Source organism: Cebus imitator, unplaced genomic scaffold, assembly GCF_001604975.1.
Source record: "Cebus imitator isolate Cc_AM_T3 unplaced genomic scaffold, Cebus_imitator-1.0 Scaffold310, whole genome shotgun sequence".
NCBI classification, from domain to species: Eukaryota; Metazoa; Chordata; class Mammalia; order Primates; family Cebidae; genus Cebus; species Cebus imitator.
The window spans coordinates 2,449,074-2,463,095 of NW_016107625.1; the positions used below are offsets into that span (position 1 = coordinate 2,449,074).

Consider the following 14,022-nt stretch of genomic DNA (forward strand, 5'->3'; position numbering starts at 1 on the left):
CTCTTGTTGCCCAGGCTGGAGTGCAGTAGGGTGATCTCAGCTCATTGCAACCTCCACCTTCCAGGTTCAAGTGATTCTCCTGCCTCAGCCTCCTGAGTAGCTGGGATTACAGGCACCCACCACCACGTCTAGCTAATTTTTGTATTTTTAGTTGAGACGGGTTTCACCATGTTGTCCAGGCTGGTCTTGAACTCCCTATCTCAGGTGATCCGCCCACCTCAGCCTCCCAGAAGTGCTGGTATTATAGTTGTGAGCCACTGAGCCTGGCTAGTAATCTACTCTTAAAGCACTTGCAACAGAATGCCAACTAAATATTACTGAGAAAGAAACAGCCACAAGCATCTTTTGTTTAAGTATGAAGTATTTTAAATACTTTAAACATCCAGAAGGTATATAACCAACACTATGGACACACCCACATTTCTTCAATGCTAACATTTTGTTTCAGTTATCTTTTTTTTTCCCCCTGTAGACTTCCCCCGTGGTTATGAGCTATCTTTTTAAGAATAAAACATAACAGGCTGGGTGCGGTGGTGTACACCTGTAGTCCCAGGACTTTAGGAGGCTGAGGCGGGTGGATTGCTTGAATCTAGGGGTTCAAGACCAGCCTGGACAACATAGTGAAACCCTGTCTCTACAAAAAATACATCTCCTCAACACCAATACCACTCACTAGCTCTTATTTTAAAAGTTTGGGCTGTTATGCTATCTATCAGTACCATTCTTACTCATCTCTACAAAAAACATTAACCAGGCGTGGTGGCCTGCCCACCTATAATCCCAGCTACTCAAGAGGCTGAGGTGGGAGGATCACTTGAGCCCAGGTCAAGAGCCTCTGCGTTCCAGCCTGGGTGATAGAGCTAGACCCTGCCTCAAAAAAAGAAAAAAGAATAAAATGTAACAGTCACATCTGTAAGTGCCTTAAGGCACCTCTCCAATTCCATGTCCTTCCTCCTCTCCCTGTTAAACTTTATTATATAATGATAAAAAGCAACAATGTTCCTCTTTATCTGGGCCTATGAACAGGTCTGTGGTAACTTCATTAATCCAAATGCTGTTGTTCAAGATTTACCTGTTATCTGGGTTGTCAGGGAGATGACCACAGGAAATTCCGAAGACAAAGCCCGGAGACTGACATTGTAGTTGGTCCCCGGATGCAGTTCCAAGCACACCTCAGGATCTTGGCTGCTGGTGCTGATGTTAAAGGTCATTTCCCGAACAAATTCCTTCTGATACCATCTCTGGCCCCAAATGTGGAACTGAAACATAAAAAAAGCTCACTAGGTGAATGCTTGGCCTGAAAAACTTTAGATGCCTTGAAACCTCCCTTTTTTCTTTCTTTCATTTATTTTTATTTATTTATTTATTTATTTATTTTATTTTGAGACGGAGGCCTCTGTCACCCGCACTGGAATACAGTGGCATAATCTCAGCTCACTGTAGCCTCAACCTCCCAGGCTCAAGTGATCCTCCCTCCTCAGCCCCCCAAGTAGCTAGAACCACAGATGTGTGCCAACACATCCAGCTAATTTTTGTATTTTTTGTAAAGACAGGGTTTCACTATGTTGCCCAGGCTGGAATCAAACTCCTGAGCTCAAGCAATCCGCCCCCGTGGATCCCAAAGTGCTGGGATTACAGGTGTGAGCCACCATGCCCGGCCCCTTCCCTTTTCCATGAGCTTTCTTCCTCTCTCTCTCTTTGGGCTCTCATGTTTCTTCAAAAAGTAAAATGCAGCAGTAAGCAAACATTAGAGCTGCAATACTATAAATATGGTACTTACAATATTATTAGCATAATGAATCTATTTTTAGATTTATTATAATAAAAAAAAACACAAAAGCCTGAGGTCCCAATACTGGCGACTTTCTCCTTGTTCTCACACATACAGTGAACATGCCCAACAAGAAAGTCTGTTGGCAAAACTGCAGGAGCAAGGACAAGAATGTTTTCCTAGAAAGAATATTAGGAATCCAAACTAAGCAGGAACTGAATTAGACTACTCATAGCTGGTCTGGTAGAACCTGAGAAGGGTTTTTCTTCTCTGCCTGCCTCCTTCTGGAGACTCTACCCTTTCCTTTACCACCCTGACATTTTGGCCAAGAGACACTCTTCTTCTTACTTAATTTCTTCTAGTAGAAGCTCATCCCACAGTCTTTCCTTTTTTTTTTTTTTTTTTTTTTTTGAGACAGAGTCTCGCTCTGTCACCCAGGCTGGAGTGCAATGGCATGATCTCAGCTCACTGCAACCTCTGCCTCCGGAGTTCAAGCAGTCTCCTGCACCAGCCTCCCAAGTAGCTGGGACTACAGGTGCGTGTCACCACACCCAACTAATATTTGTATTCTTAGTAGAGACAGGGTTTCGCCATGTTGGTCAGGCTGGTTTCAAACTCCTGACCTCAAGTGATCCACCTGCCTCAGCCTCCCAAAGTGCTAGGATTACAGACCTGAGCCAATGTACCTGGCTAGTCCTTCCCTGTCTTACTCACAACCACATTGAGCTTCAAAAGTTCCCCCTGGCTCTCCGGGCAACACATCCAGACCCTGGCCAGAGACACTGATAAGGACACAGACACACATGCATAGGCCACTGGACTCCTTCCATGGACACCGTCTAAGCATCAACAGCACCAAGATATGAGCACAAAGAAATTCTCGGCCAGGCGTGGTGGCTCATGCCAGAAATTCCACCACTCTGGGAAACTGAGGCAGGAAAATTGCTTGAGGCCAAGGGTTTGAGACCAGCCTGGGAAATAAAATGAGATCTTGTCTCTACAAAAAAATTAAAAATTAGCCAGGCATGGTAGTGCACACCCATAGTCCCAGCTACTCATGAGACTGTGGCAGGAGAAGCACTTGAACCCAGGAGTTCAAAGGTGCAGTGAGTAATGATTGTGCCACTGCACTCCAGTGTGAGTGACAACGCGAGACCCTGTCTCTAAAAAATGAGAACACGTGGACACAAAGACGGGAACTCCGGGGCCTACTTGAGGGTGAAGGGTGGGAGGAGAGAGAGGATCAGAAAAAAAAAAAATACCTATTGGGCACTATGCTTATTACCTGGGTGACAAAATAATCTGTACACCAAACCCCCGTGAAACCTTAGGCCAGGCGCGGTGGCTCCCATACAATGTACCTACATAATAAACCTGCACATGTGCCCCTGAACCTAAAATAAAAGTTATATAATAAAAATAAATTTCAAATGTTAAGAAAAAGAAAAGAAGAAACTCTTATGGCTGTCTCATCTCTCCCATGGTTTCTCTTTTTTTTTCTTTTTTTTTTTTTTTGGAGACAGAGTCTTGCTCTGTCTCCCAGGCTGGGATTCAGTGGCATGATCTTGGCCCACTGCAACCTTCTCTCATGGGTTCAAGTGATTCTCCTGCCTCAGCCTCCTGAGTAGCTGAGATTACAGGCGTGCACCACCATGCTTGGCTAATTTTTGTATTTTTAGTAGAGATGGAGTTTCACCATGTTGGCCAGGATGGTCTTGAACTCCTTGCCTGAAGTGATCCACCCGCCTTGGCCTCCCATAGTGCTGGGATTACAGGCGTGAGCCACTGCACCTGGCCAAAGGTTTCTGTCTTTAACTATGCAGTAGAAGTGGCCATCTTCTTGCTTCTTGATGCAAATGCCACAGAAAATCATGTATTGATAATGATAGTTACAGAACTAGATGTTTAGGTTTGTGGATATTTTTAAGCCTCTCACATAAGACAACCATCTATAAATATAGTAACTTTCAGTCACTTACTAAATACATCTCCTCCATGTCAACTTTCTTGATGATATTCCATCTCAAGCAAGTTTCATTAAATCCTGAAATGTTACTGATGGTCTGTTTTACTGCAGCGGAAAAGAAATGAGAAATCAATTTACACTCTATAGAAAGAATACTACCTTTTAATTGAGTCATTTTTAAAATTAACACAAGGATAAGCATTAGCATAAGATGAGTTCAACAGTATTTTAATTTAGGAATTAGTGGTAGCAGTCTCAAAGGAATGCTACTTTTATATTTAGGTAAACTCAGTCTTAATGAAAAATTTCAGATCCAAAGATACCTAATCGGAGGGCCCCTCTTAAGAATTATTTGAGTGGCCCGGGCACAGTGGCTCATGCTTGTAATCTCAGCACTTTGGGAGGCCGAGGCAGGCAGATCACTTGAGGCCAGGAGTTCAAGACCAGCCTGGCCAACATAGTAAACCCCCATCTCTACTAAAAATACAACAATTAGCTGGGGATGGTGGTGTGCACCTGTAGTCCCAGCTACTTGGGAGGCTGAAGCAGGAGAATCGCTTGAAACTGGGAGATGGAGGTTGCAGTCAGCTGCGATCGTGCCACTGCACTCCAGCCTGAGTGACAGAGTGACACTGTGTCTCAAAAAAAAAAAAGAAAGAAAAAATTAGTTGAGTCTATTCACTGCAAAATTCCTTGGCTTACTAAGCTAAAATTGCAACTCTTGGTCCTGGGCCTTGTATACTCTCATTTATACAAATAAGCGTCAGTTTGAAATTCTGAACGGAGAGCAACATTACAACAGAGAATTGATCCTTGAGGAACTGAAAAAAGCACTTTCAAGCAATTGGATTTTCCATAAGGAAAAGAATGTTGGGGGTGGCGGGATTCTCTTTGTTTGGGCTTCCTTATCTCTTATGAGCAAAGAAATATTTCTTGTCCTCTGCTCAGTTTCGTGGTAATCAATCTAAAAGACAATTCAGATCTGATACAGTTTGATGTAGAGGTACACCCCCACTGAAGTAGTCAAGAAAGGCTATTTATTCAAAACCCTGACATCAGAGGTTACTTCCTTCAATAATGATCTCTGTCTCTAAACTGGAAATAATAGAGCAGACTTGCTAAGAAGTTTCACAGGAACACTGTGATGAATAACGAGTGACAAAGACAAATCCCAAATTACCTGAAAAAAAGGAAAGCCCCACGAAAGGTAAGGCTGTATTTTATAACCCCCTGGCCTGTCAGGTTCCTAAGAATAAAGCCAAGTTGGTAGACATGAGCCCTCTCTATGGATTGGGCAGCTCGACACAGAGAAAACCCCCCGTATAGGTCACAAGCTGTACTACAGAGCAGGTAAAGAACAGGAGGGAAAGACGAACAGGGGGTAAGGAACAGGAGGAGTACAGATGATTCCGGGTAACGCAACCTCACAGCTGGGTACAGAAGACAGGTTTGGAGACATGTAGTACTGATCCAAAGTTACACTTCTGAAACTTTCAAAATAAAAATAACTCCAATAGTATTTAAACAGTTCTAGACTATACAGAAAGGTGGAAGATTCCCCAGGTCATTTAACATGACTAAATAATCCGCAATGCCCAACCTGTGCAAGGATGGCACGCCAAACTCACTTGTTAATATAAACACAAAAATCCAAAATAAAATATTCACAAAAAGAAGTCGGTAGTACATTCAAAGAACAATACACTATGACCAAAGACGATTTATTCCCAGAATACAGAGAGGCTCCTCATTGGAAAAGCTATTAATAGGCTTAAAAGAGAGAAATCATGTGGTTAGTTTTATAACTGAAACTGTTAATACACTTAATATACACTTTGTTAACTTGAAATCCTAGTGAGCTAGGACTTCATTTGACAGAAACTCCTTAGCTTAATACAGTTTATGAGAAACACCCATACTCAGTGGTAAAACAATTAAGCAATTTCCAGCAAAGTTAAGAACAATATAAGGATGCCTGTCTTGTAGCTATTATTGAGCCTTATTCAAGAGATTCTAGACAATACAGAAAAAGGCAAGAAAAAAAAATAAGCTATACATGCCAGAAAGAGAGACAAATATGCAACTGCCAGTAAATCCAAGAGACCCAAGTAATCAAATATGAAACTGTTTGAAAATAAGAGAAAGGCAACATTAAGAAAACTGATCATTGTCTATTTATCTTCAAGAACAAGCATGGTAGGCTAAATAATGACCTCCGCCCCCCGCCAGCAAGTCTTCATCCTAGTCCCTGGAACCTTACACAGCAGAAGCACTTTGCAGAGGTGACTAAGACAGTGAGATTATCCTGAATTATCCAGATGGGCTCAATATGATTACAAAGATCCTTAAAAGAGGGTGACAAGAAGAATAGAGTTAGAGAGAGGACTTAAGAATGGAAGCAGAGGTTAAACTGATAAGCTTTAAATATGAAGGATGGAGCCACAAGCCAAGGAGTATAGGCAGGCTCTAGAAACTGGAAAGGGCATGAAAATAGATTCCCCTATAGATATCCCCCTGAAGAAATACAGGCCTGGTCACACTTTGATTTCAGCTTAGTGAAACTGATTTCACACTTCTGACTTCCATAACTATAAGATACTAAATTCATGTTCCTTTTTGTTTTTGTTTTTTAAGACAGGGTCTCATTCTGTCACCTGGGCTAGAGTGCAGTGGCCTAATCATGGCCCACTGCAGCCTCAACCTCTAGAGTTCAAGTGATCCTCCTGCCTCAGTCACGCAAGTAGCTGGGACCATGGGCACATGCCACCATGCCTGGCTTATTTTTTATTTATTTAATTGTTTTGGTAGAGACAGGGTCTCTATGTTGCCCAGGCTGGGCTTGTACTCTTGGGCTCCTACTTTGGCCTCCAAGCCATCCTCCCACCTCGGCCTCCCAAAGTGCCGGATTACAGACCACCATACTCAGCTAACTTTTGTATTTTTAGTAGAGACAGTGTTTCACCATGTTGGGCAGGCTGGTCTCAAACTCCTGACCTCAGGTGATCTGCCTGCCTCAGCCTCCCAAAGAGCTGCGATTACAGGTGTAAGCCACTGCACCTGGCCACCACAATTATTTTCTTATAGATCTATTTTATACTGGTTGAGAAAGCTTTTATAGACCAATACACATATTAAATTTTAACTGTGTAAGACAAAAATGTAAGCAAAATTAATTGAAACGTTCCTAAAATTTCTTCATGGTCAATATATAACAAACACTTCCCTACAGCAAGGCCATTTGATATGAGAGGTAAAGAAAAATACTTCTCAATCACTTCTCAATTAAGAGTTATTGGTGCCTATATTTTTCCACACAATAGCATCCTATGTGCTATCTATTCAGAGTCTGGAGAGACAGTATTTCTTTAAAATGTGCTCTTTTTTTCCCACCGAACTTTCTTTCCACTAACACCCATTTTGATGCTGAAAGTTGATCTTATACTTGGCTGTTCTGTTCCGATGATGCTTTACACATATAATAGCACTGTGCCTCAATGTCAAATCATAATGTAGCTGTTTGGAAAAAGTTTTAGTAGGTGATTGAACTCAAGACACAAATGGCACCACTAATGTCCATAAATAAATAGAAGCGACAGCACTATAAGCAGCTATGACCAATATGGTGTATAGATGGACAATGACAATTATGTTCTTGGGAGCCACCTGACTGTATCACAATTATAAAATTTCATAGATATCAAAATGTGAAAAAAAGATGCCTCTGAGAATCAATAAAACATAACATACACAAGTATATTAGCATATACAAGTATATTATTGTCTGTAATAACAAAAACTTGAAAGGGAAAAAAGATACCCAAATAACCTTCTATAAAGAATAAGCTGATAAATAGTATCCCTTCATACGATGGAATACTGTGCTTCCCTCAAAGAGAATGAAATGAAATTAAATGAACTGGTATGGAAGTATGTCTACAGCATATTATAAAGCCAAAAGTCAAAGAATAAAATAAAAAAGCAAAATGAAGAATAACACACACACATATATATATAATTATTTCATTTTTAAAAATTACACACACACGTATGCTCAAGTAACCTAACAGTAGTGGTGAGTCTGCAGCTCCTTTTGCTCACAGGAAACATCTCACTGGCTCAGTTCAGTTCCACCTTGCTCAGGGAGTGACATTCTCACTCTAGGTTCCCTTCCCTCCTTTCAAGAGGCTTTATAGTTTGAGCCACAGGCAGGTTGAACCCATGATGTGTTCAGTGGGGAGAAAGGGATCCCTGGGAGAGCTCATCCCAAGTCGCTTCCTAATGCTCTCAGATCCTCTGCTATGAAAGATATATGCCATGGTCTCTCATACAAATATTTCTTCTCTAATGCATTTGTAGTGGTTACTTTGGATTCTCTCTCTTTTCTCCATCCACTGGGCCAATCTAATCTAGAATCCTGAAGTTGAAAAACTAGAACTGCAAGAATGCCTCAAAAAAGAGAAAGTTAAGCTCTTAACAAAACTTTGTTTCTGCTTCGTTAATACAAGCAAGCAACTCTGGGCAAAATCAATCACTATCTCCTCTCTGTTCCTGCAGTACCCTGCAAATACCTCAATTACGCTTTATGTATTGTATTACTGATCTTTGTCTGTAACTCTCATTGAACTGATCGCTCCTTGAAGAGAGAGACATATTTTTCATCTTTGTACTCTCAGTGTCTAGAGCAGTAGACAGGCAGGCAGTGATTGTTTAAATGCAGACAATCCGTGGTAAGGGGAAATCTAAGCAAATGGTATTGCATTGACCCAGTGGAATATAAGTCCCCCAAATAAGACATGGTTTCTGCCTGTAACATGCATTTAATCTAGGAGAGAAGTTATGGCCTATATAAGTATAGTTTTAAAAACAAGGGAGTATATAATAAATGTCAAAAGGTAAATTTAAGTAATAGTTAACATTTAATAGACATTGATCGTGTGTCAGGTATTGTGCTGTTTCCCCATATGCTTTAACCCATCTGGTTTTCACAATAAGCTCACAAGGTGGGTCTTGTTATTCTATTTTCACAGTGAAGGTAACTGGACACATAGAGGTGAAATAACTTGCCCAAGGTGACAGAGATAGCAAGTGGCAGATCTGGGATTTGAATTTGGATCATGTGACTCCAGAGGAACTGTGCCAAACTACCACCTATGCGTCCTGTTAAAATAGGTTATGGGAATTCTGAAAGGAAAATACTTATCATCAGCTTGAAAGGTGGGAAGTGGAGATCATGGAAGAAAGAAATCTATGAACTCAAGAAAAGGGAGGGGGTTCCAGCTAGAAGAAAGGGCATGAACAAAGACATGGAGGTGGAACGTTAGCACATAATGAATTACAGATCAGAGTTTCAGTCATCAAAGATAATGGTGGCCCCTTAAATATAACTCACTACACATCCTCCAAAATATTCTTCAGATCGGCAAGAAGATCAAATAAAACAACATATGTAGTAAGCAGAGATCGCACCACTGCACTCCAACCTGGGTGACAGAGTGAGACCCTGTCTCAAAAATAAAATAAAATGACATAAAACAGAAGCTGTCATCATAACAGGAAAACAGAAAACGTTACAAACTTTAAATTACTGTTAAGACCAGGTGCGGTAGCTCATGCCTGTAACCCCAATACTTTGGGAGGCCAAGGTGAAAGGACTGTCTGAGCCCAGGAGTTTGAGACCAGCCTTGGCAACATTACTCACCACAACTGATTTCTACCAAAAATAAAAAAAGTTAGCTGAGCATGGTGGCTGAAGCCTGTAGTCGCAGCTACTCAAAAAGCTGAAGTGGAAAAGATTACTTGAGCCCAGGAGGTCAAGGCTGCACTGAGATGTGATCATGTCCTCCAGGCTGGGTGACAGAGTGAGACCTTGTCCTCTTAAAAAAATATTGTTGGCCGGGCACAGTGGCTCACGCCTGTAATCCCAGCACTTAGGGAGACTGAGGCAGACAGATCAGCTGAGGTCGGGAGCTCAAGATCAGCCTGACCAACATGGAGAAACCCCATCTCTACTAAAACTACAAAATTAGCTGGCCTTGGTGGCACATGCCTGTAATCCCAGCTACTCGGGAGGCTGAGGCAGGAGAATCGCTTGAACCTGGGAGGTGGAGGTTGCAGTGAGCCGAAATCATGACATTGCACTCCAGACTAGGCAACGAGAGTGAAACTCCATCTCAAAAAAATATATATATACTGTCAAATAGGAAAATAAATATGAAATTTCAGCAAAACTATCTCTCAATCTCCTACAAGTCCTTATGAAGAGCAAGGGGTGCCAGAAGGGATGTGTGAAGTAGAAAAGAGGGAAGCAAGGGGTGCAGAGTGAGCTAGGTTCACTCCCAGCAAAAGAAGCTCCACTCTAACTATGAAAATACTAAAAAAGACCTGGTGTATCGTCAGAGCACTGACTACAAGAAAAGGACTTAAAGTCCATGAGTTGTCAGGTAGTTGTAAGAGAAAGGCATTGCTTCTGGGAAAGAAAAGGATAAACGGGAAGGAATGGGTACCCTCTGGACACCTATTAGTCTTTAAACAGTAATTTAAAGACTAAGCAGTGGTGGGCAAAAAAGGCGAGAGGGAAATGGAAGATCCTACAAGGCAAAAGAGAACTTAAAAACGAGAACACACAATTCATGCCCAGCCCTATCAAAAAACAAAACAAAACCTTTGAAGAAACTACATTTCACTTAGTGACAGAAGAGGGCACTCTTAACCTAGAAATCTTGTTAACCACCCTAAACCGTCAATTCTGCCCATGGAATTAACAGACAAAAGCAGTGTTTATTTTAAAAAAATTAAAAAATATGTGTGTGTGTATATATTTATACACACACACACACACACACACAATAAAAACAATGCAGCTTGTAAAAAGCTCTACATTTTTTTAAACCCACAAACTGGGGTGGGGGGAGTCCTATACATTAATAATCTGAAATAAGTACCCTCAAATAAGTGTTTGGGGTTATGAAGAAAACACCTTGAGTCAGAAATTTTAAAATTTTTTTTTTCCTTTTTGAGATGGATTCTCCCTCTGTTGCCCAGGCTGGAATACAGTGACATGATCTCTGCTCACTGCAGCCTCTGCCTCCTGGGTTCAAGCAATTTTCCTGCCTCAGCTTCCTGAGTAGCTGGGATTACAGGCGTGTACCATCATGCGCTAATTTTTGTATCTTTAGTAGAGATAGGGTTTTACCATGTTGGCCAGACTGGTCTCAAACTCCTGACCTCAAGTGATCTGCTCACCTTAGCCTCCCGAAGTGCTGGGATTATAGGTGTGAGCCACTGCTCCAGGCCTGGAAAATTTAAAATGTAAAACATAAGTGGACAAAAAATATGGAGGCAATGAAACAGGAGACTGAGTCCAGGACAAAAAATGAAAATACAAAATCACATTAGAAATAATAAAGACTAAATTTCATGGTGCCTAAAAAAGGGCAGATTTAATAAAAGCCATTGAAGAAATACAGGAAAACAATTGAAAATAATAAAAATGAGATTAAAAAGAAGTTAAAAGGGTCAAAAATAAAATGAATGAAGTAGAATACAGGCAAAGATCCAACATATGTATAATTAAATTCTCTGAAGAAGATAAGCATGAAACAGAATTAGTATTTAAAACTATAATTCAAGATAACTTTACAAAAATAAAGAAACCTAAGTAGAAATACTAAAAGGATCCACTGGTACCTGTGAAATCTGACCCACAACAATCACCCCAAAATGTACCCAGGTAAAACTATTAGATTTTAAAGATAAAGAAAGAAATCTCAGAGTCTTCACTCAAAGAAATAAACAAATAAGATCCGAGGGTAAAAGAATTGGGCTGCATCAAACTTCTCAAAAGCTACATAGAAAGCAAGGTAACAAAAGAAGTGAATCTTTTTTTTTTATTTAGAGAATACTTTATTAGTTTCTGTAATCAAACCCATGTAGATAAGACCTTACATATTTAATAGTGTGTTACCCCTGTACAAATGGAAAAAAATTAAGTTTAACGTTTTTAGACCAATATGGCTGTTAATTTCTGTACAATGCCAACTGAATACAGTAAACTGGGATACTTTTTCCAAAGTTGACAGCACAGCTACAGTTTCCAAAAATTCAAATTATATATATATATATGTATTTATATATGTGTGTGTGTGTGTGTGTGTATTTATATAAAAAGACCAATAATAGCAGTATGTTATGTATCAATAGCAGCAATAGCTTTTCCAGGTTCTGCAGTCATCTGAACAAAATTATAGAGACATCCCTGAATCTTTTTAAGAAACTCAAATCAAGAAAGTATGAATTAAGATTTTCATATCTAGCCAAGCTATCTTTCAAGTATCAAGGCTATAGAGAAACAATTCTAAATATGCAAGAACTCAAGGAATACTATGCTCTTGAGGAAGCTACTAGAAAATGAGGTTCATCCAAGACATAAACTTCAGTAAAAGGACTAATGATAAGTATTTGCTAAGTTCAATTGCAGCTCTAAGACAAAAATAAAAATGGGGCAAGGCAGAAGAATGATATATAAATGCTGTATGTTTTCATAAAGTAGAAATAATGCAACTGAAAAACTGAGAGGAGAAGGGACACAGAAAAAAAGAAAATAGAATAAACTAGTTGATTCAATAGTTGAATGTCATAAGGGAAAAAAAACGAGTTAAAGTATGCTATTAAAAACTGTCAAACCAGGCCACATGCAGTGCCTCAGACCTGTAATCCCAGCACTTCGGGAGGCCAAGGTAGGAGGATCACTTAAGGCCAGGAGTACAAGAGTAGCCTGAGCAATTTAGGGAGAACCTGTCTCTACAAAAAAAAAAATAATAACAAAATTAATCAAGCATGGTGGCTGTAGCCCCAGTTATTTGGGAGGCTGAGGTCAGAGGATCACTTGAGCCCAGGAGTTCAAGGCTATAGTGAGCTATGATCATGCCACTGCACTTCAGCCTGGGAGTAAGGCCCCATCTCAAACAAAAAAAAACTTGACAAACCAGTTGGGTGTGGTGGTTCACACCTGTAATCCCAGCACTTGGGAAGTGAAAGATGGATCATTTGAAGTCAGTAGTTTGAGACCAGCATGGGCAACAAAGCAAGATCTTGTCTCTACAGAAAATTTTAAAATTAGCTGAGCACTGTGGCTTATACATATAGTCCCAGCTACTCAGGAGGCTGAGGTAAAAGATCTCTTGAGCCCAGGAAGCGAAGGCTACAGTGAGCTAAGATCACTCCACTGTACTTCAGCCTGGGCAACAGGGTGAGATCCTGTCTTAAAAACAAACAAATAAATAAACAAAAAACCTGACAAACCAGATGGGGAAAAGTTAAATGAGAAAACGGAAGGGAGACAGGACATTTTTTAAAGGTACAAAGGCAACCACTAGAAAAATATAAACCTTCCTTTAAAAATTAACAAATAGGGCGGGGCATGGTGGCTCATGCCTATAATTCCAGCACTTTGGGAGGTCAGAAAGGGCAGATCGCCTGAGGTCAGGAGTTTGAGACCAGCCTGACCAACATGGAGAAATCCCATCTCTGCTAAAAATACAAAATTAGCTGGGTGTGGTGGTGCATGCCTGTAATCCCAGCTACTATGGAGTCCAAGGCAAGAGAACTGCTTGAACCTGGGAGGCAGAGGTTGCAGTGAGCCAAGGTCGTGCCATTGCACTCCAGGCTGGGCAACAAGAGCAAAACTCAGTCTTAAAAAAACAATTAATAAATTTAAAAGCAAAGAAAATCCATCACATAGAGAAAGAAAAGTAGAAAATATAACACAATTCATATAGTAGTTGTAACATAAAATAATAGGATGGAGTTGAAACCATAAGAAAATAGGCGCTGCAATCCCTATACAAGACAAAGCAGAATTCACATTGAAAACCATTAAATATGACAAAGGACAATTTTTAGTGCTAAAAGCCACAAGTCACAATGAAAATATAGTACAACCACCTCTGTAAAGCAAAAGAAAGCATAAACTGGCCAGGCACGGTGGCTCACACCTGTAATCCCAGCACTTTGGGAGGCTAAGGTGGGTGGATCACCTGAGGTCAGGAGTTCAAAATCAGCCTGGCCAACATGGTGAAACCCAATCTCTACTAAAAATACAAAAATTAGCTGGGTGTGGTAGCATGTGCCTGTGATCCCAGCTACTTGGGAGGCTGAAGCAGGAGAATCGCTTGAACCCAGGAGGCAGTTGGTGAGTTGAGATCGCACCGCTGCACTTTAGCCTGCGTGACAGAGCAAGACTCTGTCTCAAAAACAAAAAAAAAGAAAGAAAAGAAAAGAAAGAAAG

At 40.6% G+C, this 14,022-nt stretch overlaps 1 protein-coding gene across 4 annotated transcripts in view; it reads right to left on the minus strand.

The window, feature by feature from the left end:
- Nucleotides 1–14,022, minus strand: part of SUSD1 (sushi domain containing 1) — a 141,658-nt gene that overhangs the window by 38,692 nt on the left and 88,944 nt on the right. For all 4 annotated transcript variants that reach the window (XM_017503397.2, XM_037729554.1, XM_017503398.2 and 1 more), the window contains 2 exons: nt 3,751–3,842; nt 1,073–1,259 (listed from right to left, as the gene is read on the minus strand). In XM_017503397.2, the coding sequence (XP_017358886.1) occupies nt 1,073–1,259; nt 3,751–3,842 (279 nt within the window). The remainder of the gene's footprint in view (nt 1–1,072; nt 1,260–3,750; nt 3,843–14,022) is intronic.